We start from the raw sequence: 23,804 nt of genomic DNA on the forward strand, positions 1-23,804 counted from the left end.
TTTAAGGTCTGTTGTATATTTCTACTCTAAATATATGGCAGCTTTCTGCAAAGCTTAGCATTTGACCTGCCGAATTTAGCAATTAATTTTCCACATCTCTCTTTTTTTCTGCTGTGTCACTTCTGCTAGATTTTCCAGGGCAGGGGCTATGTCTCACTTCTTGTTATCTTCTGTGATATCTAGCATGATGATTTGATTTAAAGCAAGGTATTGTTCATCTCATCACTCCATTCTTTTGTCCTAGCTTGATAGTTTAGCAAACTGGAGCAGCAGGAAATGGGCCAAAGAGTAAAAATAACATTTGTCTTATTTTAGTCACTTTCTTCCAGTCTTGAATGCCAGCAGAAATGAATGAACTCAATGTAAAGAGAATATCTGTGTTTCTGTATGGGGTAAAGTAGAGTTAGAGAGAGAGATGGGGAAAGGACAGGAATAGGTTGCGGTTTCTTCTGCATACAGTTAAGAATATTGGTTTCTATACCATTGTAGAAAAAAACAAAGGGACGCTTGTTTCTGGTGATTTGTACACTGGTATTTGATGTAAAAAATTGACAATCTTTAACAACATAAAGCTTACATTTAGATAGTCTGACCATATGAAAGAGAGAGAAATAGCTACACACATAGTATAGAATGTGTAGTAGGGAGGAAGTGTGATGTGAGGAAATGAACAAGGGCCTTTTGAATTAAAACTTAGGTTCTAGTTCTGATTGTGCCATTAACTTGTTATATAACTCAGGATGAGTCTTACTTACTTTCTTTGGGCCTCAGTTACCTTGCTTGTAAAAAGCAGAGCATTCATAGAGATTAATACAAAATTAGCGAAGGTTTAATCAAGATTAATAAAGTCTAATTTTTATTTAAAATGCTGAATCAGTTCTTCCAAAAAATGAGAAAATATTATAAGCCTCATTAGTCATTATCTACATCACCATTGAACTTATCAATGGATACGACATGCTACCCAAGGTGCTCATTAAATATGCGCTGATTGAACTTGTTGAATCACTCCATACGTAGGCTGTTGAAAAGGCTCCAGTGTATGATATGAGGAATTCAAGCTGACTATAACCTCTTCCCTACTCTCCTTTCATGCTACTGTGATCCTTTTCGTCTAGATCTGCAATGGTACCCAAGTTTTTATTTAAGAAAGGCTGCTAGGAAAATCCCTGCACACTCCCTGTGAATGTCCTGGATACCATTTTCTAGTTCTCTCTCATTAATGCATTAGCTTAAATCCACTTATCACATCGCAATAGTTTTAAGCATAAAAGTAGAAACACTGGCTATAGGGGATATTTTGATGGGGAGTAGTCCGTGAGAGGAACAAGTCTGTGCCAACTAGAAAAGTCTGCTTAGGACTATGGGTCTTGGATTGGATATGGAGCCCAGGCAGTTAAGGTTGTGGTGTGAGGATTCAGTCAGGCCTGAAGGGTAATGCACTGGGGAGAAAGAACACAAGGATTCTTTGTATCTTCCCCAATATTTATCAAGAATTGGGCCTATCTGTCTACTCAAACTTTCTACTAAACTTAGACTGTAAGAGCACAAAGTAACCTCAGGGATAATCTAGTAGCTCCCTCATTCCGCAGATGAAATACCGAGGTCAAGAGATAGAAGGGACATTCCCAAGGTCACACCACTAATTAGTGATAAGGCCAAGACTAAAAGGTAGGTGTCATATGTCTCTGATTAGTGCTCTTTTCCATACACCCCATTTCTCTCAGCCTAAATGACCTGTCTTGGGAGTTGAAAAAGCTTTCAAGTAAAGCAGAATAGTTTTAAAGTATGTGACTATCCTGGAAAAAAAATAACGAAGTGACTCTCTAAAACAAAATCCATTCTTTGATATCTCACCTGACTCCTGTCCATAAAGTATAACAAATTAAATGATTAAAAATTAAATAGTGCCTAAGAATATTCACTATTTCAATAAAATCTGCTTCTAGCCAGCTACATTTGTCTAGTGTTTATGATTAATCTGTGACCCTGCTCAGTCCCTAAACTCTGTCCCTGCAGACTATTACTCTAGTTTGATCTCACATATCTGACACACTAAAGTGGTGCTGTTCTGGTTCTGTTTTCACAAACAACACACTACCAGCAAGGAATATAACTTTGTCACTTTGTAACTTACTGCCTAGGTTTTCTTTCCTAGTCCCCATGATAAGCTGCTTTGGATTCTTGGGCCTCTGGACCTGCCTTTTGGTTACTCATCTTCTACTTGGTCTGTTTCTCCCACTTTGTTACCCTCTCTCAAGGACAAAAAATAATTTAAAAATAACTTTACTGTGTGTTTAATCCTGATCACTATTTTTTCCTCATCAGGTCTTTTTAAAAGGATTTATTAAGGAGTTTTAATGTGTCTAGTACTCTATTTACTAGGTGCTAGAGGAAAGAAGAAAAGGATACGTAGTATTTATTGAGCACTTGTTGTGTGCCAAGCCCTGACTTACTGGTTTTTACTTATGATATCTCATGTAATCTTAACAATGTTCCCCAGGAGTAGGCATTATTTGATTCATTTTACATGAGGAAGAAACAGAAAGAGAGAGAGAGAGAAACAAAACAACTGGTTCAAGATTACTCAACTGAAGCTGGCATTAGAACGCAAGTCTCTTTCAAAGGATTCCTTCAAAAGTTATTATTCTAAATAAAAATCATCGTGTTAAAAGGATTAGGTTGAAGCAAATTTGCGTAGGTGGAAAATATTTCATTGGATGCCTTCCGTCTATCTTTCCTGCCTTATCCTTCCCTTTGCAGAATCCTTTGCTAACCCTTATGATCTGGCATCTCAGGTAATCCTACTATGTTACCCACCTAAGGCTGTCCCCCTCTATGTTCCTTTAATTCATTCTACCAAGTAAAATGTATTCTTTGTATTTCATTTCTTCCACTTTCTAAAGGAAAATCTAGCTTAGCTGATTGATTACAGTTAATAGGCTAATATGTAACCCCTTCTTGTAGTATTTTCACTTTACCAGTAGATTCCTGGACACATAGTTTCTTAAAGGATTGACTCTCTAATGGGACATTTCTGGCAAGGTGACAAGCTTGGGCAAGTGATCATTAGGTAAAGCAGAGCAGAGGAAGCTGGGGTATGGTTTTTGGTGTCCCTAAATCACCATACATAAGAAACTATCTACAAGCATTTTAAGGGTACATGTAAGGCAGCTTTGTGTAGAAATTAATTTGTCTCCTAGCATGAGCTGTGCTGACAACCACTGGCCAGCTGGATCTCCCTCCATATGTATTTAATAATCAATGAAACAGTTGTGGTCATGCCAACTATTCAGAAAAGATCACTAACTGAGAAAAAGACAGTTTTTACCTTTCAACTGTATTGTGAGTTTAACAGGAGGCTGTGGGATTTTTCTAACATAGTTCACCATAGTTAAGGGCTCCTTGTGACCAGGGAGTGACACATGAACCTTTCCACTGACATTCCTACCTTCTCTCACTCTTTCTGAAAGCTGCCATGTCAAAAAGAGATGTCAGATGCTAAAGAGATTCTCACTCACTCTACTTCGCTACCACTAATGACTAAGTGTAACTCTCTGTACTCTCCTTTTCCTGTGGTAATTGATTTTTGGGATCTCAGCATCCACTTGCTGAAATTTCCCAGCCCTCTCTGAGCATCTTCTCCATGCTGCACCTGACCATTGCTTTTCTATGTTTTTCAAGGCATGAATGAATTAATCGTGCCAGATTCTCCAACGCTTCCTCAAGAGACCCTATTGCTCTGATTAAGAAGTTCCATCAGCACCGAAGAAAACAGCAGGTACTCAAATACAGTCTTGACTTCTATTTCGGCATCTTTCCTAAAAATAATACTGTTTTACCCTGTGGGCCCTGTACAGACAATTAGAGCCTTTGCTAGTCACCTGTTGCACATTTGCTGGTCTACTTGATAGATTACCAAGCAATAGCCTGGTTCTAGCAATCAAGATATACAATCTTACAGAACACAAAGAGCTGTAGTTTCTGGAGTATTTGATAAAATGTGGCATTCTTTTCAATAGTGCTCTGCTGAGTCTTTTTTGCCTGAAACAAAGAAAAAAAATCAGTCATACTGATCCTGTCTTTATTTATTATCTTGACATTTTGTTTACTGTGAATATTTCCATTCATTTCAATTTAAAAAATACTGCATTGAAATACTATTTCTCTTCATTACTGAGTTGTTTTTCAACCCCTTAAATTTTGTGTCCAAGGAAAGTGCCTCACTCATCTAACACTAGTCCTGGCACTGATTTTTATGGGCTGTTTGACCTACTTTTTAGCTTCAAAAGGGGATTTGGGAAACTAGGGTACACAGCCTTTATTCCCATTTTGAAAGCAAGTCTATGCACAGATTAAATAAATGCTTTCAATGTTAAACTTTTATATAATATAATCTCACCCAGCACACACTGGCCACTCTACATGCATACAATGTTGTAATATGTGTGTATGTTGAGAAAGGTGATGCTGTTTATGGAAAAGAAAAATTACAGTAGCCGTAGGTGAATCACTTGAATGCTTGGCAAATTTCTATTTATTGATTGGTAAGTATCAGGTTAGGGGCAGATTTGGAAGATGCAGATTCAGAGCAGCAAGTGTTTATTCTGTTTGCTCTTTAGTTCTTTGTCTGGATGCCTGTTTTTAGAAGAAGTGTGTTGCCCAAGCACAAGCCTTGATATCTAATCATTGTAAAGGAACATGTCTAGTGCTTGAGCCTAGTTTGAAAAATCATGAACAAAATGACTGTACAATTCACCTAAACATGGGGAAAAAACACCTCAACCATTGTAGCATTATGTTATACTTCGGACCAGGAGGTCAGAGTTCTACCAGCTAATAAAACTCCTGTAGTGCACATATCCCCTTCATGTTTAACCCAAGTATTTAATATTAGTTTGATGCAAAAATAATTGTAGCTTTTGCAGTTAATATAGGGAAATGGCAAAAACCGCAACTACTTTTGCACCAAACTAATATATGGGTTTATTGGGTATCTGGAAGCCAAATTAAAGCCACCTCATTTGTTTTCTTTTCTTTTTTTTTTTTTTGTTATACCTTTTAGGCCACCCCATTCTTTCTTTCTAGTGAGACTTTCTCATAAAAGGGAAATGAACCTCTGTTCAAGACCACTTGAGCCCTTTCCCCTGATGTAATCAGGATGAGTACAGTTGAAAGCTCAATGAGACAGGGATAAAAAATTAGGCACCGGTCTGAAGCATATTTTTTGTAACATTCATATATTAGTGATTCATGTTAGGTAGGGTAGCCTACACAGACAATGGAATATTACTTTTTCTTTTCTTTTTTTTTTTTTTTTTTTGAGATGGAGTCTCGCTCTGTCACCCGGCTGGAGTGCAGTGGCGCAATCTCGGCTTACTGCAACCTCCACCTCCCGGGTTCAAATGATTCTCCTGCCTCAGCCTCCTGAGTAGCTGGGACTACAGGCCTGTGCCACCAAGCCTGGCTAATTTTTGTATTTTTAGTAAAGATGGAGTTTCACCATGTTGGCCAGGATGGTCTCGATCTCTTGACCTCGTGATCCACCCGCCTCAGCCTCCCCAAGTGCTGGGATTACAGGTGTGAGCCACCGCGCCCAGCTGACAGTGGCATATTTCTATTGTCAAAAGTTAATGAGTAAAAAAAAAAAAAAAAACAGTTAAAAAGAATGAATAAGACCTACTAGTTGATAGCACAGCAGGGTGACTATGGTCAATAACTTAATTGTACATTATAAAGTAATGTAAAGACTGCAACTAGATTGTTTGTAACTCGAAGGATAAATGCTCAAAGGAATGGAAACTCCATTCTCCATGATGTGCTTATTTCATATTGCACGCCTGTATCAAAATATCTCATGTATCCCACAAATATGTATGCTTACTATGTACCCAGAAAAATTTTAAAAGATTAAACATAGAAAAAAGTAATAATCTATTGGCTAAAATGAAGTACTATATCTCTGTTGGAGGTATTAACAGATGAGATTGCTGGTTCATCTTTGCAATCCTGTTATGATACAAAATTCAAATTAATTGGGGGAAATTCAAGTGCATTTTCATTTATAAATAGACATGAAAATTCCTAATCAAGGTATGATGTCTAGTTACAGAGAGAGAGAGAGAGTAAAAGAGAGAGACCCAACCATTACTACTACCAAACAAAAAACAAAACAAACCAAAACAGCGAAACATTTATTCATAGATGTATAAAGATATTCATGAAAATTTATTAAATTATTTTTTCCTAGATACATTAGATAGCATTCAGCCTTTGGCCACAACGTTTGTGTATGCATAAAGTTATCTTCCACTACATAAAATGCTAAGAATTAGTTTATTTTATATATTTATATAGTACTTACTATAGAGCTTTATAAATATTAACTCATTAAATATTCATAGAGGTAGGTACTATTATCATCTCACTTAACAGAGGAGGCAACTGAGGCACAGAAATGTTTAAATAACCTGCCCAAAGCCTCACAGCTAAGAAGTGGCAGAGACAAGGTTTGAATCCAGTAAGACTGGCTCCGGAGTCCGTGTTCTTTTTGCCTACTATAAATCATGCCTTATTATTTATCAAAAATGTGGATATTATATAATATTATATACCCATACATATGAATAAATGTATATGAAATGGAGAACCAAGGCTATTTAAAACTCAGAAGTAAAGTGACAAATTATTAGAGCTAAAATTCCCTCTAAAAGTTATCTGGTTTAACATGCTTATTTTAGAGAAGAAATGGGGACCCAGAGAAATTAGGTGACTTTCTCAGGATCACACAGGCATTCAATTGCAGAGGTAGAACAAGAATTCAAGACTTTTCACTCTCAGTCTATGACTAATTTAAGTAAAGAGCACAACTTATATTTTCAAATAAATGTCATCATTTTGAAGGTGACCTCACAAGGCTGTATGCTTATCTTAACGATGCTGTATTTCACCAAATATTCTCATACTCTTTGAAATTGTCTTTGGAATAGGTTTGAGCTGATCAAGAAAAATGAGTCTTTAAACAATGTCATCATATCATGCTTTTGACCAAAAATGACATTTTTTTCTACTTGATCTCTAACTTCACTGTTCAGACTGGCTATGAATGGCTTTTGATTGTTTCCCAATAATTTACCCACCCTTAAAAATCAAAGATTTGTCACCCATAAAATTATTCTAAAGAACATGATGCATGTTCTGAGTGTAATTCTAAAAGAGAATTCCAAAAATTGAAATACACATATAGACCTTCAAAGTGACAAGTTAGGGGAGACAAACTCATTTGGATTCCTGCTTTTTAATAAATTTATTATTGAAATAAAATATTATCACTGTGGGGAATCCCATGTCCTAAAAGTTTCAACTCACTTATGAAGTATAGAAAGTACTAATTGTGTGTGGTGTGTGGGATGTGTTTCTTGGGTAACTTTTCTCAGATTTAGAGGTTACAAATGAAGATTACTACTCATTCTCTCAGGCAAAAGAGATTTCATGAAGATGTATACCTTGCTGTGGTATATGGAATGTGATGATAGCATACCGACAGAGGTTTTTGGAGTTAAATAATTCAGGTAAATAGAGCAAGAAAATAGGCAAAGCACAAGTTAAATCAGAATAATATTACGGAGAAGGTCAGATAAACTTAGTAGAAGTCTAAATAGAAGACAGTGAAGAGAGAAGGGGGGAATTAAAGAATACTTCGGAGTTGAAACATTGAGCTATTGGTGGTATCAGTGATGTTCCTAATGTTAGGAAGGGCAGGACAATAGGAGTGTCTCAGTTTTAGATAAATTTCCACTTAAGATTGCTAGCTATTTGTTTTAACCTTCCTTGATCCCATCTGGAAAAGCTCGTCTAAATGACAGATAAATAGATAGTTAAGTAGGTAAGTAGAGTAGAGGCCTATCACAGAAAAAATGATGAAAGTACGTAACCACTTGATGGTCATTTTAAAATAAAAATAACCAGAAATTGCATATTTGTAATTAAACTGTTACTGTTATAATTGCTGAAACTAACAATTGGCTTTCCAAATTGTCAGTTATGTTTCTAATCTCTTTGCACCTGACAAATACTCAGGTTGGTAGGTACACCGAAGGGGCATCTGAACTCAAGCTATTTGCCATGACTTAGAGGTAAACATCATTACCTTAACACTTGTTTAAATTTTACAAAGAAAACAGGCAAAAAATACATTGAACTTGATTTAAATCAATCTCAAGAATTGGCTAGTTGCTTAGTTTTCACTCTAATGAAATAAAATCATAAAAAAAATTGCAAATAACATTATTAACAATTCTTTTATTTATGGTCATAAGTTATGGTTTAGAAATACTTTGTCTGTTTAGATTTTCACACCATACATTTAAGGGAAGGAAGTTAGAAATAAATAAATAGCAAGCCAATGCTTAACTTACATATAAAGTCACCCTAGCTCAAATTAATTCCATAGGGCCACTGGTGTTCAGGAGTCTAGCCTTACTCTCTGAGTAAATAATGATGTAGGGGGTAAACAATTAGCCCATGGCACAAATAAAAGGGAGCAAACCAGCAGGTAAATTTAATTTTAAAATATTACTTTTTCTCAACTGTAGGTTTTGGAGGCCAGTGTCTGTTCAACATATTTTTGGGTACTTGCCAAGTCCTTTAGCTATGGTGGGCAGAGACTTGTCATTTCCTGCCATATGAAGGCAGCAGGCTATGATAGGGAAAATAAAAATAGCGCTACATTGCCACAAAGAAGTGTGGTCTACTCCATTTTGGTGCATGTGTGTGGAGAGGAGGTGATGCTTTTTCTTCAACTGACTTGCTTTCGTTTTTACTTTCTTTGATTGTAATCCCATGTGGCTGCATAAATGTATTTCCACAAGAGTTGAGATTTTTAAATGAGGCAATGACTGTGTTTTGAGTTGTGTACTCTGCCTTAGCTCATGGATTGCAGATAAAGATGGTAATTTTCTAGTTGGATGATTTTTTTAAAGGTTAAATGAACATGAAGGTAGAGGGGTCATTGTTGCTGCAAAGAGGGTGGTTTATTTTGCTTGTTATTAAAGTTATTTCAGTTGGCTTCACAAACACTTAAGTGAACACATTGTGATTATCTGGGGGAAACCATGCAGGAAATCCTAATCAGTTCAATGGGCAGTGTTCAAAGCACTTATTTTTATCCATTGGCAGGTGACCAGTAAGGAAGAGCAAATTTCCCGGCAGATAGGCTTGAGGGGAGAGGAGAGACAAGCGTGTAAAGAAAAAAAATCTGAATGTAATTATCAGTTTAAAAAAAGTTTTTAAAAAAGTGTCTTTGAAATTTTCAAATATAAATGTTTTTCAGTGGCCAATATCAATAAGTAAAACAATAGCCAAAAATTACTAAATATGCCTTTAGATTTTATAAGTTGAATGGCCTTTAAATGCTCTGTTGCAAAGATGATACAGAAATGGACAATTTAAAATAATGGTTCTGTAAACATACAAGGACAGATGTAGTATCTGTTTAGCAGGTGTTTCTTAAAGATCTACTAATGGACATTTAGTAAAGGTCTATTCTACTTGTTGCGAGGAATGCATAAATTAATAGGACAGTGTCCCTACTCTCAAAGAGATTAGAATCTAGTGGTTGTGTAGACAACTATCTATACCATCAAAGAGGTTGAACCATATCAGGCTATGGCACAGGTACATGCAACATGCTATGGGAATTTAAAGGAAGAAGTGCCAATTCCAATGTAAATGATTCAAGGAAGATTTATGGGAAGAAATTAGATAATCAAAATTCTCCTGTTAGGAATTTTCCCACCCATCAAGGTGAGAAAGTGTTGCTGGGAAGCTGGAAAATAAGGATGTTCAAGTTAAAGGCAGACAGAGACATTGAGGTACATGCTGTGTGCTAGAACAGTTTGGCATGGTGGAAGCCTAGGGCATTAGAAAGGGTGCAATAATAAATCAGGCTAGAAGGCAGAACAAGGCTTAGAATGTTAGGTTTTTTAGGCCGTTGCAGTGTGGACACTTGAAAGATTTTACACAACTTAATAAGATAATTCAACCTGTATCTGATAAAGGCAACTGCAGAAATATGTCAGTCTAAAATAAGAAAGTCTTGCTATTTAACATATTAAAAAGGAAGCAGGGTGATTGTTCATGTCAAAATTTTATAAAAAGAGAAAATATGAAATTTTTTTTGCCTTCTGAAATACTGCTGAGTGTTACTGATATTATGCTGAAAAGGTACAGAAAGTTTACTTTTGCCAGCAGGATATTTACTAGTTTATTCATTTTAGGTAGGAGACAATACTGTGTCCTTTGAGTTAACCCAGAATGAAAGTCCATAGTCTTTCTGCAAGAACATCTGGAAAGATTGGGAAGAAGGGATTTTTCTCAGTTTCCTAGATGATTTGTAACTCAAACTGTAGACTACAAGAAAATAAAGGATAATATATTTCTGTTTTAAAGGCAAAAAACAAAAGCAGACATTGACCTGCTAGTCCTCCTTCATTAGATCCCAATATCAAATCGTACTACTTTTTATCCTATGAAATAAGGAGTCACCAAAAATGAGCCAAATATTGCAAATAATGTAAATTACTGAAAATTTATTTAGTAACAAAATATTATGCAGTGAACACAAATATGTAACATTCCATTCAAATATTGTCCATGCATTAAGCTCTAGGGCCTCACATGATCTCAGGCAAGACTTGGGATGAAGTCTACTATCCTTTAGGACACTTTATACATCTCGTACAGGAGAGCAAAATGTGTGGCTCTTTGTGAATCTAGTACCTAAAAGATTATTGTGGGAAGAATAGAGGGCGCCATATGAAATGGTCCTATATGAATGGTTTTCACCACTTCCTTCCAATCAATATATATGATGCCATCTGAGAAAAATGTGACAACAGTTCTGATGAGGACCTACATTATTATTTGATGTTCGATATTTCATACTTGGGGCATCCTTATTATAGACTTGGAGTAGAGTGAGCTCCAAATGAATATGTCATTACCTGGGTACTTGGATCATGGGTATAATAGATGTGCCACAAGTCTTTAAGGTTAATCTAGGAATCTCTCCCCGCCCCCACCACACCTCTATACCTTCCTTTGGTGATAGTTCCAAGGTACCACCCACTACTCTAACATTTTACAATTATAGCTCTGTTCTCAAATGTAGTAGCTTACAAAAGAAAAAGACCATGTAGGAGATGCATTAGAAATTATGTGTCACCTTCTGCTTCCACCAAAACCAGGTGGCTTTTGCCAGACACAGAGTTGTCATCACTGGTGGAAGATTACTTGAAGAGTCCAGCCATCTTTATTTTTAATGACACTCCAGTGTCACTAACCAGAAGGATATTTCTGAGAGCCACAAGTTGCCAAAATGCTTGGTTTGTTTCTGCTAATCAGGAGGGTTATGCCACTGGAAGGAGAAATATAGGCCCACAATACTGGTTCTTTGCATGTCGTTACTGCTCAATGACCATGGAGGCTTATTTTCTGAATTGAGGGATAAAATAAATTCTTCCAAAGTCTTGCCTAATTGATGATATCCACTCTAAAGGCATAGGAAAAATGGTAAAAAATTGAGAAATAACGAACCAGAATCCTGTTTAGTAGGAGTAGCAGAGGAAACATGCTATGAAGATCCAGAAAATTAATGCAAGTCTAGCAAAACATAAAATTGTGCCACTAGGGGAGGCTTATTTTCAATCATCTGGAATAATAGTGGTCAATGTTTTGCACCTCCCACCCATACCTCTCTCAAAACTTAATCTAAGGACAGAGTCTAGTGTCTGTCATTTAAAATGCAAGAATGAGATACCTGTATTTTAAATTAATTGTGTAGTTATTGAGACATAAAATGTTTCATGGGCATTTTTTTGTGTAATTACTGAAAGCTCCATGTGCGCTTTTTAGAGTAATTACTGAGAGGCCAACAATTCGTTTTTGTCACTTGTATTTTAATAATTAAATTTTAAATTTTAAATCATTTTCATTAGGATTCTTTCTAAAAGTTTCTGAAAACCCTAATGTCTGCTTAGAGGCTTCCGTATTTTTGTTGTTGCTGTTCTTTAAAATGAAATGCTATGGATTTTGGATAATGTATTGTGAAGAAAATGGCTCCCAAATATAAGTAAAGCACAAGTAAATGTGGAGGAATACAACAAAGCACTAAGACAAAAACAAAACAAAAAAAAAAAACGCTGATATAGTAACTGAGCTTAAAGGCCAAGGATGCAAAAGCTCTGGGATCTACTGGGATACATTGTATATGCTCCAGAAATTCTCAGTTTGTGTGAAGTACTGACATTTCCAGGGAAAGCTTGCCAAGTTTAAGTTCCCGGGCCCCATCTTTAAAGATGTGAGTCTGGCATTTGCAGCCTAAACTCTATAGGACAAAAGGCTTATCTTCAAGAAAGAAGGAAATTGGGCCCAAACCAAGTGGGAAAGAATATTTACCTTCCTTCTTCTTAAAATAAGGATTTTCGGTCCCTTAAAATCACACCATATGGGGTAGCCACCTATACCAATAATTCCGGCCAGAACCTGGAGTGAGGCCTTGATAACTGGTTTTATTTTCCGTTCCATGCTTGGTCTTTCTACCAGACCCCATAAGGTTGGTTTACTCCTCCCTTTTAACAGGCTATTAATCGTGTGGAGTAGTGTATAGGGCACACTCTCTAGGAGAAAACTGCAAGAGGACTGCAAAAAAGTGAAAGGGGCCAGAAGGATCTGATTATCTTGGACCTTAGTTTATTTTATGTAAGCTTGGAAGCCCATAACTTTCCTTTAAAAAATCCTGTTTCTTGTCCAAATGTTCATGTTTTCTCTGAGACACAAGGTGAACATTCAGAAAAGCTGGAGGAAAATCCCCACAGCCCTGTCAGCACCGAGAACAGGAAACATACAGCTTTCCCACTGTAACATACTAACTTGTGATCTTCTCATCACTTCTACTAAGTGGAAATATTTGAAATTTAATGTGTAAAATAGAACTTTGTAAAATTGTGACTTGTCTCTTAAGAGTTGGAGTACACACACATAGAGTGCTAAAAACAGAAGACACTGATAGCCAGCCAGATATTTGGCTACATGTAATCCTAAACTGTATGCTCAGTGTTTTATAGTATCCATCAAAAGTGATTTAATATTTTCACTAGTCTTTTAACCATGTATAGATAAACAAGGTGTGTGAACCACTATGAATCACAAGTTAAACAGTAGTCAACAAAATAGAGCTGTATAAAATTGTTTGCAAAAGACCATAGTATATATAGACTTAAAGGGATCTTTTTTTTACTTTTTTTTTTTTTTTTTTTTTGAGACGAGTCTCACTCTGTCGCCAGGCTGGAGTGCAGTGGCTTGATCTCGGCTCATTGAAATCTCTGCCTCCTGGGTTCAAGCGATTCTCCTGCCTCAGTGTCCCAAGTAGCTGGGATTACAGGCGTGTGCCACCACACCCAGCTAATTTTTGTATTTTTAGTAGAGATGGGGTTTCACTATGTTGGCCAGGATGGTCTCAATCCTGACCCCGTCATCCGCCAGACTCGGCCTCCCAAAGTGCTGGGATTACAGGTGTGAGCCACTGCGCCTGGCCTAAAGGGTTCTTCTTACTACACTAGGCTCTGGTTTAGATCTAAACTTACACCTAAGCTTAGTTGAATCTAATTGAGTTTCGTCTACGTGCGAAGTAACTGTGCACGTTGGAGGTGGAAGATTATAATGATCGTGAAAACACTGTCTTTGCTGGCAAGCTGCTCACAATTTTCTAGAATGAATAAGAAAGGGACATATTTCTGACACAAATAAACTGCTTTGGGAGTTCACAGGTAGGTATAATCACAACTAGGCAAGAGATCACAAAAGCCTCATGAACAAGGCAGCATTTTAAGATGGTGGCCTTGGAGGACAGGCAGGATTTCAACAGGTAAAGATGGGATAGAACAATTTAAGCAGAGAGAAAGTAAAAAACATAGGCAATGAAGATAGGAAAACGCAGTGAATTTCTGCAAAAACTTCAGTTTGGTTATGTAGCTTAACAAAATAACTGAATTGGTTTTGGTATTGCCCTTTATTACTCAATGAAGATTCTCAGATTTTAAGGCTCTCCAATTTGGTTATCTGTGATGCTTGTTAAAATCTAGATCCTTTGGCTCCACTCTTTGACAAATAAGATTCAGTTGTCCATCTGGGAATACACATTTTTAATAAGCACTCCAATTAGCCCAGGTGCCAAATTTTGAGAAACCCTGCCTAAGTAAAAGGAGAAGAATAAAAATAGGTCCTGAGAGGTAAAAGCAGTGTAAGAATACGCAGCCTAACTTTTTTTTTTTTTTTTCCAATGGATGGTAGGGGCAGGGAAGCGAATAGTAGCTAACGGTCTTGTTAATTTCAGTACAGGTTGAATAGCCCGTGAGGTCCTCAATACCAATTGGTTTGCCCTATTCTCCAGAATATGAAATGATCACAAATTAAGAAATCTGAGAAAAGGCAATATGACTGGTGATGTGAGACTGAGTGACAACATTCTTGCTGTCTCCAAGTAATTAAAAGAGCACTTCTCAGAGCAGAGACACAGAATGCAGTCTGATTATGAGGAAATGGCTTTCAGATCTCAGTAGAGAAATTTAGACTTAGCTAAGTAAAATAACTTCCTGGCAAAAAGGCAATGTTCACAATAACTGCATTTTCTGTCTACACATATGTGTTTCCTCTCTTCATGAAATTGACCTATGAGGAAACTCATAGAAGATGTTGAAGCTAAGATAAATTGGGAGCCTGGTTCGAAGTGACATCCAGGAGCACCTCTCTTTAAAATTTATTTATTTAAAAAAGTGATAGAATACTCAGTAGGGCAAAACTGGTGAATTTACTAGGGGAACTAACCAGGCAAATACTTTTCGAAGCATTTTATTACTTTGAAGATTTTCAAAAGTAAAAATGAAGCCCTGAGATTTGCCTGTGTGCTGATCAGAATTAGGAAGAAATTATTCTTTTCTCTTTTGTCCAGAACTTGGGATTATTCATGTGTCATAATGGTACAGTTGCCTCTGATATACGTGCACACAGCTGTTCAGTTTAACAACATTTGCAGTCACTTGCAGCACACTAGGTCTGCTTTTTCTGGGCTTAATAAAGTGTGCATTTAACCAGAACTGTAATATAAAGTTGAATTTTGAGCAAGTGGTTGCTTATTACCAGTGATGGGATGGTTTCTGGACAGGGCTTCACACCACAGATGGCATCTCTGCTTGCAATTAGTGTCTCAAAGACCACCATCAGAAATTAGGCAATTTAAGCTGGGCACAATCCCAACACTTTGGGATGCTGAGACAGGAGCATCTTTTAAAGCCAGGAGGTGGAGAGCAATTTGGGCAACAAAGCAAGACCCCAATCTCTACCAAAAAAAAAAAAAAAATTTAATTAGCTGTCACAGTAGTATGCACCTGTTGTCCCAGCTACTTGGGAGGCTGAGGTGAGAGGATCGCTTGAGCCCAAGAGTTCCAGGCTGCAGTGAGCTAGGATCGTGTAACAGCACTCCAACCTAGGAGACAAGACAGAGCAAGACCCTGTCTCTTAAGAACAACACCGAAAAATGGAATTAAGTAATTTGATAATCTAGTATTTTTAGTCATTCATTTTATTTAGTTAAAATCCAGGTGCACATTTTGGAGGGAGAAAGTTTTAAGGTGCTATCAACTAACATCTTCATAGATAATGAAGCTTGCATATAGTAGGTCTCAGAAAAACGATACAAAAAGCCATTTCTAATATTCATTTGAATGAGACTTCTCCTGGACAAGCAACCAGAGACCTAATATTGCTTGAAAATACTTTTGAAACATAAGTAAAACTAAGTAAAGCTTCAGATTTGGATGAACATATACATATTCATAAATAAAAAATAATAATTTCCCATAAGAACTCCATATGAAATAGTTTCTCACTTACATATGGCTGAAAAATCAGCATGCTGAATTCAGGCAATCAGTTCCTTTTCTCTCTACTTTTTTCCTCGTACCAAGAAAGTAAGTACAATTGAGGAAGTACAGTATACTGAAGAAAAAAAAATCTGCCCAAGGAGCTTGGCATTTCCTTCCAATAAGTGTCTCATTTAAAATTGGAGTCTGTTTCAGTCCCTGTTAAAATATGGATTTTTTCTTGTGAAAGGACAATCTCAAAGAAAAGTGCTATTGTTTACAGTTGTGCTTCACTGTTTTTTATAACACCATCTTTCTATGTCTTCCTTACCTGAGAAATCTCAGGTATTTAATCTCTTCAATCCAAAGGCCTATTATGAATCACTCCTCAAGCCTTTTAAGTAAAGTTAGCATCATATCTTTGAATAAAACGTGCCGTTTCACTTACCATGAAATTGAAGTAAAATAATAATAACAATTTGTTCAGGGGCTCAATGACGCACACTTCAAACCACATGGATTTGATCATTCAAAGCAGGATGTTTCATAATTCCCATTTCATTTTTGTTCTTCCCACACATATCTTTAAAGTTAGTTAAGTCCTCCTAGATTTCGGCAGACTTGAGGCAACTATCCAGGCCCCTAAGCTAAAATTTACTTACCTCAGAGCAAAGGTCATAGACCCAGCTGAGTCAACTTTCTATGGATTTTGATTCTCTGCTCTGGTGCTACATCTGTTGTCTCAGGTAATTAAGAGGTGACTAAATGACTCCTGTAAATGGGATTATTTAAAGAGAAGCTGGTTGTCCACTTATTTTGAGACATATAGGAATGATTTGGATCAAATGATGGTTCAAGGACAAATGCTGGGCTGGCTATTTCAAAACCAAATGGAGAGCTTTGAAAAGATACTAATTGCATACTGTACCCCATGAGTACTCAATCAGACTCTCCGGAGGAAACACCTAGAAGCTTGTATTTTAATTTTTAACCTTCCCCAGATGATTCAGACAATCAGTAAGGTTAGTAAAGCAGTAGTCCAAAACATAGCTTCTCAAATGTTAATACGCAGAAGAATCATCTGAGTTCATTGTTAAAACGCAGATCTTGATGCATCAGGTCCAGGGTGACGCCTGAGATTTTGAATTTGTAACAAGCTCCCAAGCATCATTCGTTCATGGATTTTGAGTAACAAGGGGCTAGATTACTTCTCATGTTCTTTCAAGCTATGTTTTTCTGTGATTATAAAGTGCCTTGTAGAAACTGCAGCATATACCCTTCCCTTACATAAGAATTTTTTCATTCAAACTAGAATATTTTTCTGAACATACGCTTTTTTTTTTTTCAAAGCTGGGCCAGGAAATAATTGACTTATTTTCTTTTGCTTGCAGCTCTGCCTTTGTTTCCTACTTTTTTAGCTTTTGACATATAGCTGAAAAAGTCCCAGAAAGCTGATCTTTCCAAGTTAATCATCCCTGAAGAGTGGCGGACTCATTGTGCACTAAAGCAATCCTTTCTTCTATGTGAGCCAAAAAAAGAAAAACGGCCTGCCAGACACCTGTAAAGAGAAGGCTATCGTCATATAGGAATTTGAGGAACTGCTATGTGGTACATTCCTTTTCCAAATGGGAGAGAATCAGCTCTTATGATGTCCCAGAGGGCCTTAAAATAAACAAGAGGGGAAATTGTAACAGCTTGTCATCTGTGCTTGTACACTAGACTTCCATGTAGTTACTCTAGACAAGTCTAAATAAAAAATGCAGATAGTTCTTTGAAAAATCCCAAAATCATATGTACAGACTCAGACAGATGTGGTAAAAAGAGGAAAGTTATTTTATACTTCGTATCTCCAACCCACTGGCAATCAATCTTTTGGAAGGAACAGCAGTTGATTGTGAATTTAGTTTTGAACCACCATTAGGCAAAGATAGTTTCTCTAGAGAGAATCATGCCTGCTAATTACACGTGTACCGGGCCTGATGGAGACAATACAGATTTTCGATACTTTATTTATGCAGTGACATACACTGTCATTCTTGTGCCAGGTCTCATAGGGAATATATTAGCCTTGTGGGTATTCTATGGTTATATGAAAGAAACAAAACGAGCTGTGATATTTATGATAAACTTAGCCATTGCTGACTTACTACAAGTTCTTTCCTTGCCACTGAGGATCTTCTACTACTTGAATCATGACTGGCCATTTGGGCCTGGTCTCTGCATGTTCTGTTTCTACCTGAAGTATGTCAACATGTACGCAAGCATCTACTTCTTGGTCTGCATCAGTGTGCGACGATTTTGGTTTCTCATGTACCCCTTTCGCTTCCATGACTGCAAACAGAAATATGACCTGTACATCAGCATTGCTGGCTGGCTGATCATTTGCCTTGCCTGTGTACTCTTTCCACTCCTCAGAACCAGTGATGATACCCCTGGCAATAGGACCAAATGCTTTGTGGATCTTCCTACCAGGAATGTCAACCTGGCCCAGTCCGTTGTTATGATGACCATTGGCGAGTTGATTGGGTTTGTAACTCCGCTTCTGATTGTCCTATATTGTACCTGGAAGACGGTTTTATCACTGCAAGATAAATATCCCATGGCCCAAGATCTTGGAGAGAAACAGAAAGCCTTGAAGATGATTCTAACCTGTGCAGGGGTATTCCTAATTTGCTTTGCACCTTATCATTTCAGTTTTCCTTTAGATTTCCTGGTGAAGTCCAATGAAATTAAAAGCTGCCTAGCCAGAAGGGTGATTCTAATATTTCATTCTGTGGCATTGTGTCTTGCTAGTCTGAATTCATGTCTTGACCCAGTCATATACTACTTTTCCACTAATGAGTTCCGAAGACGGCTTTCAAGACAAGATTTGCATGACAGCATCCAACTCCATGCAAAATCCTTTGTGAGTAACCACACAGCTTCCACCATGACAACTGAATTATGCTAAAACAAAAAACCAAACTGAATGTGACCTGAAATGCAAGTACATCAGAACATATCTGCAATACCCAAGCCACAGGAAAGAACTTGCAAAACAACACAGCTTTTCAATTCTGCTCTATCTTACTGCTATGGGGAATTCACTTCTTCAAAGCAGGACTTATTTGGAGCATTATGATCCACCATTATTGATGTTGACATGTCCATGTAGTAATTTTTCATCAAGTCTGTAAATCTTAAAATATCAAATTTCTGTGACATCCTATAAACATATGCTCTCAACTGTAGTCGGTACTTTTACCTGTGAACCTCAGGCACAAAAAGATTATTAGCTTGGAGTCACCATAAACATTTAGTTTTGTTGCAACAGATACTGAGTCTTTATGTTCAGAGGTAATGTAGGTGTCTTTTTATATTAGTAATCACAGTTTACATGCCATTTTCATATGTTTGGTTATATTTTAGTGGGATAGATGATGTATTACCCTGTGTAAAGAAAATGTAAACATAAGATCATTTTTATCTCTCAAGTGTGATTACTCTTCAGAGTTTGAAGACTAAAATAGCTATTTTCTTCATTTTTTTGTGTCAACATGAAACATCATTTGTCACACCTGCTCAAAGAATGAAAATCTGAACTCAGGCCTCTAAGAACAATATACATATTTACATACGATAACCCTCTGTGCCTGGAAAAGATGCCGTGTTGCATCTACCTAGGACAGGTAGTTTGTCAAAGTCCATACAAGGTGACTCAAATGGGCTCTAGGCCCAGGAGAAAGCAGAAAGGTGACAATCACAATTCTGCTCTCTTACACTTTTTCTAAAGAACACTTCTGGAGATGTATGGACCTGCCTAGTAGAGGAAGTTTTTACCATGCTTCTAGAGATACATTTAGGTAATGTTGACAGGTTCCTGCACTTTCTGAGCCTATGGAAGAAGTAGTGCACTAATGAATCATTAAACCTAGGCCAGAGTGAAAAGATGAAGCAAAGTTCGGTAATCTTTCTAAAATTCTCATCACATTGTATTTCTTACTCTAATACAAGGACACTTAGCTTAGACTGCCAAGTCACTTACACAAGCCAGAGTAAGTCTCTCTGCCCCATCATTGCATACATATTACGGTCAGTCACATGGACCCTAGAATCCACACTGATTTTTTTTGGTCTAGCTTTGCCCCAGACATACCATTCTAAAGCCTCCAAAGCCTAGCTCTTAGCCCCTGGGGAAGGCAATTATTTCACCTCTTGAAAAATGTATAGAAGATTAATTTGGTCAGCCTTTGGTAACCAATGGCCGATGACTTGCCTACTACCTGTTTGGTACTATTGTGTGGGAAACAGACCCAGGATATTAGTAATTAAACCTTAGGTTGTAAGTATTAGAATATTTTGAAACATGTTTTAGCAAAAAGCTCTAACTTTAAGAAAGTTCTACTTAAAATCTGTGTGCTATATAATGAAGACACCTTCTACGTCTCACAGAAGGAATGTAGAACCCAATCAAAGGCCTTATCATATTTAGAGGAAAGGGGTTGTTGTAGGCATACAGTTATGATACTAATACATTAGGGGAAAACTGGTAACATCAAAATATATTCTAATATCTAGACTGATGGAAAGTTTTCTAAAGTTTTCTTTGGACAAGTGTTGATTTTACACATATGTTGTTATTAAGATAATACCCTATTAGAAAACCGATTTTGTGCTGCTAGCAAGTATATCTATGTGTCTCCTAACTATTCGTTGTAAGGTATATGTTTTGATGTGTTAAATAAGTTTTCAATAAGTGTTAAACTGTATTTTAAATAGGGCATCTATAACTGTGTCTTGTCTCTTTGCTTTAAAGTGTCTTTTGTTTGACTATAATTTAGTGTTGCAATAGGATTGCAAGTAACAATTTGTGGAATTGTGAAATAACTGTGGGTACTTTTAATGTGAGAGTCTTATCTATACTATTTGTGCTTACTATTGTCTAGATTAGCATGAATTACACTTCTTAAGGTCACTTTGGAAGATGATTGATTTGATTTAATTAACATATTGATTTCACTTTGACTATATATTTTTTTAAAGAGGAAGGGAAATATTTTCAGGAGATGTTTGACCTTCTTAGATGAATGGTTGAGGGTAGGGCCCATTTGTTAGGCAGCCCATTTACATCATTCCAAAAAAGGACCAGTATTCAGTGTTATGCTGCTTGGCTGAGGACACCCTTTTTCCCCAGGCCTGCCCATCTACGTTTGTATTCAGTGCTCTGATTTACTTTATTCACCCCTTATCCCATCAATGTTTTGTCTTCTGCTTGATTCCCTTGCTCTCCCAGGCAGCAGCCTGATCAATTCATTCACACCATGGTGCTAATAGCTAATGTTAGGTTCATATTAATTTATCCAGGAATATCTGAATTCCAGGCTTTAGGACTAGGCATTAAACCAAAGTGGTGACTTTCAATGGAGGGCTAATACATACTGAAGCAGACAGACTGGAGGGAAAGATATTTTGAATAAAGTGGGTCCTACAGCACTGCCTTTCATATTGCATACAGTAAGCAAACACCTACTTTGGTTACCATAATGGGAATGCTGACTTTTAATAAATTAAGAAATGTATCCATGAACATGGCTATCAGTTTCTCAGATGTCTGCTCATCTTCTTTTCATTTTGCCTCTCTCCTTTCCTACATTGGGCCTGATTTTCAGGGGAAAGTCTAAACTAGTAGCTTACTAATTTAGGAGTACTGCTGCAGCTATGATCCAGAAAGCAGCCTCTTCTCTGAGCTTCTCCATTCCATGGCTTATCCAGACTTCTCATTTATCACTCTCTGGGTTCCATGAAATTGTGGTGCAAAGAGTAAACACCCTCAACCATAGTAATGTATACTTCAAGATAAATAATTCCACATTTCCTATATAAAGTTGTTGAATTTTGATTCAAAAATGCATAAGTATTCCAATAAGAAAAACTTTGAATATGTAGTGATTTCTATGTAAAAATATTGTTATTATTACTATATTCAAATGGTTTATATGTTTTCATTGTCACTCAGTTAAGCAGCCAATTCTATTAACTGGTAATTCCACAAAGAGAAGCCATCTGCCCCAGGAGCAACAGACCAAGCTGCCTTGGTCTGAGAGGGTGCATCTGTGGAACTCCTGCGCAACTTACATTTTATGTCACCTTTTGATTTTACTCCCAAGATACTGTGAAAATGTTGCACTTGGAATTTATTTATGGCTATAACTTATGATATTCATTTTAATAATAAAGATTGTCTTTGTAATTACATAGAAATTTTCTGCCTCCGGAAGTCAATGTGTACTTAGTCACTTCTTTCAACACAATGATAGACTTGATGATCTTTGTTAGTGTTCTCACATGCATGGATAAAAGTCTCCTAAGACTCTATTCTCGCTTTTTCTCTCTTTGAGAAGTGCAGTCTATTCTTGAAAGGAAAGATAAACCACACCCCCAACTTTACTCCACTCTTGCCACTCACTCTGTCCATAGATAGATGCTTTACTATTCATATTCTGCTAAAAATTATTCCCCATCTTCACTGTGGACCAAGTTTATTAGAACTACTTAAAGCTCTATATTTGTAATGATGGAACAGAGAGAATCTTTTCTTCTTAGTCTTAAGGGTTGTTAAGATGTGGCAGTTTGATTTTTTCTCTGGATTGTCAGGGGAAAATCAAAACTCATCCTCTACTGTCCCCCTCTGCTCTTCTCGAAACAAACAAACAAAAAAAGGGTGAAGTCAGGAAAATTGTCTCTGACCCTTCCCTCAGGCTGGCTCTCTTTCTTCTACTTCAGTAACTCCCTCATCATCTCACCTATATCTCTAACACTTTCAGGACCCCAAATATTGTCCATAATAACCAAATTTTTAGGAATTATACATTTTGGCTGTTGCAAAAATATTTTTCTAGGACGTGGTGAAGGGTTTCCCAAGGAAGAATTTTTGATAATTTGGTAAACCTAAATAAAATAATGGGATATAGGTCCCAGACATGTCCCATGCTTCAAATGCCCTCACATTTTATAGAGACCTCTTCTGTGCCCTCCTGAAGTCAGTCCAGAACCAACTTCACTGTCTTTACCACCATATTTTGATGGAGTGGTGGAGGTAGGGGAGGAGGGAGTGAGAGATAAACTCTCAAGCAAATGTGGCTATTTTCACTTGCTTATTTCTCAGTTATTAAAGGATGTGGTATGGGCAGGGGGAGAGCAAATTGTAATTTTACTGAACTTTACAGACCATTTCCTCTTCTTCAGAACTTCTTCAGCCTTAACCACTACTTGATTTTGCCAAATAACTCAAGTAATAGAAATATGCCAATACTCTATTTTTTCTATTGTTTGGGGAATAATTATCTTCATCCTACTTCTTACTGCAATGCATGTCTTCTGATTCAACTACAGGCATAGCCCTATTCAAAGCCTTCCATTTGCCTTCTTGTATCTCTTCAAAGAATAATAGAACAACTGCTCCACAGGGAAGGCTGTCATTAGGCCTGCCCTTCTGACTCCAGGATTTACTTTTAGTGCAGGAGCTCTTGAAGTTTGATTCTGGCCCATAATAGTGAGATTTTTCGGACTTTTCTAAACAATGTTGAGTATCTACAACTTGTAAGAAGACTTGTAGCATTCATTATATTTTAAAATGCTACTCTAATAAGAGGACAAAAATAAACAAAAAGAGTTTGAAGAAATGATGGTTCAAGTTATGGCATTGGCATGGAAGCATAGAGGAAGTAGTCATACTATAAATTACCCACATTATCTTTGCATAAAGTAAAACCCATAATAACAGCTTTAAAATATTCTGAAATCACATTACTGCCCTCTGTCATTAAATGAGTTTAACTTTTTTACTAAAATATATATAAGGAGATAATACTATGAAAAAAGTAATTCGGTAAACTTTTTACTATGAAA

The 23,804-nt window shown here is 36.9% G+C and overlaps 1 protein-coding gene across 4 annotated transcripts in view; it reads left to right on the forward strand.

The window, feature by feature from the left end:
- Window positions 1-23,804, forward strand: part of GPR174 (G protein-coupled receptor 174) — a 126,858-nt gene that overhangs the window by 8,460 nt on the left and 94,594 nt on the right. For 2 of the 4 annotated variants that reach the window (XM_054472077.1, XM_054472076.1), the window contains exons 3-4: window positions 3,685-3,781; window positions 17,309-22,105. In XM_054472077.1, coding sequence (XP_054328052.1) covers window positions 17,866-18,867 — 1,002 coding nt within the window. In that variant the 5' untranslated portion in view covers window positions 3,685-3,781; window positions 17,309-17,865 and the 3' untranslated portion in view covers window positions 18,868-22,105. Of the gene's footprint in view, window positions 1-3,684; window positions 3,782-17,308; window positions 22,106-23,804 lie in introns of those variants that run through there. The other 2 variants (XR_008497127.2, XR_008497126.2) reach the window with 1 other exon arrangement.

The sequence above is a fragment of the Pongo pygmaeus genome, chromosome X, assembly GCF_028885625.2.
Source record: "Pongo pygmaeus isolate AG05252 chromosome X, NHGRI_mPonPyg2-v2.0_pri, whole genome shotgun sequence".
In the NCBI taxonomy this organism is placed as follows: Eukaryota; Metazoa; Chordata; class Mammalia; order Primates; family Hominidae; genus Pongo; species Pongo pygmaeus.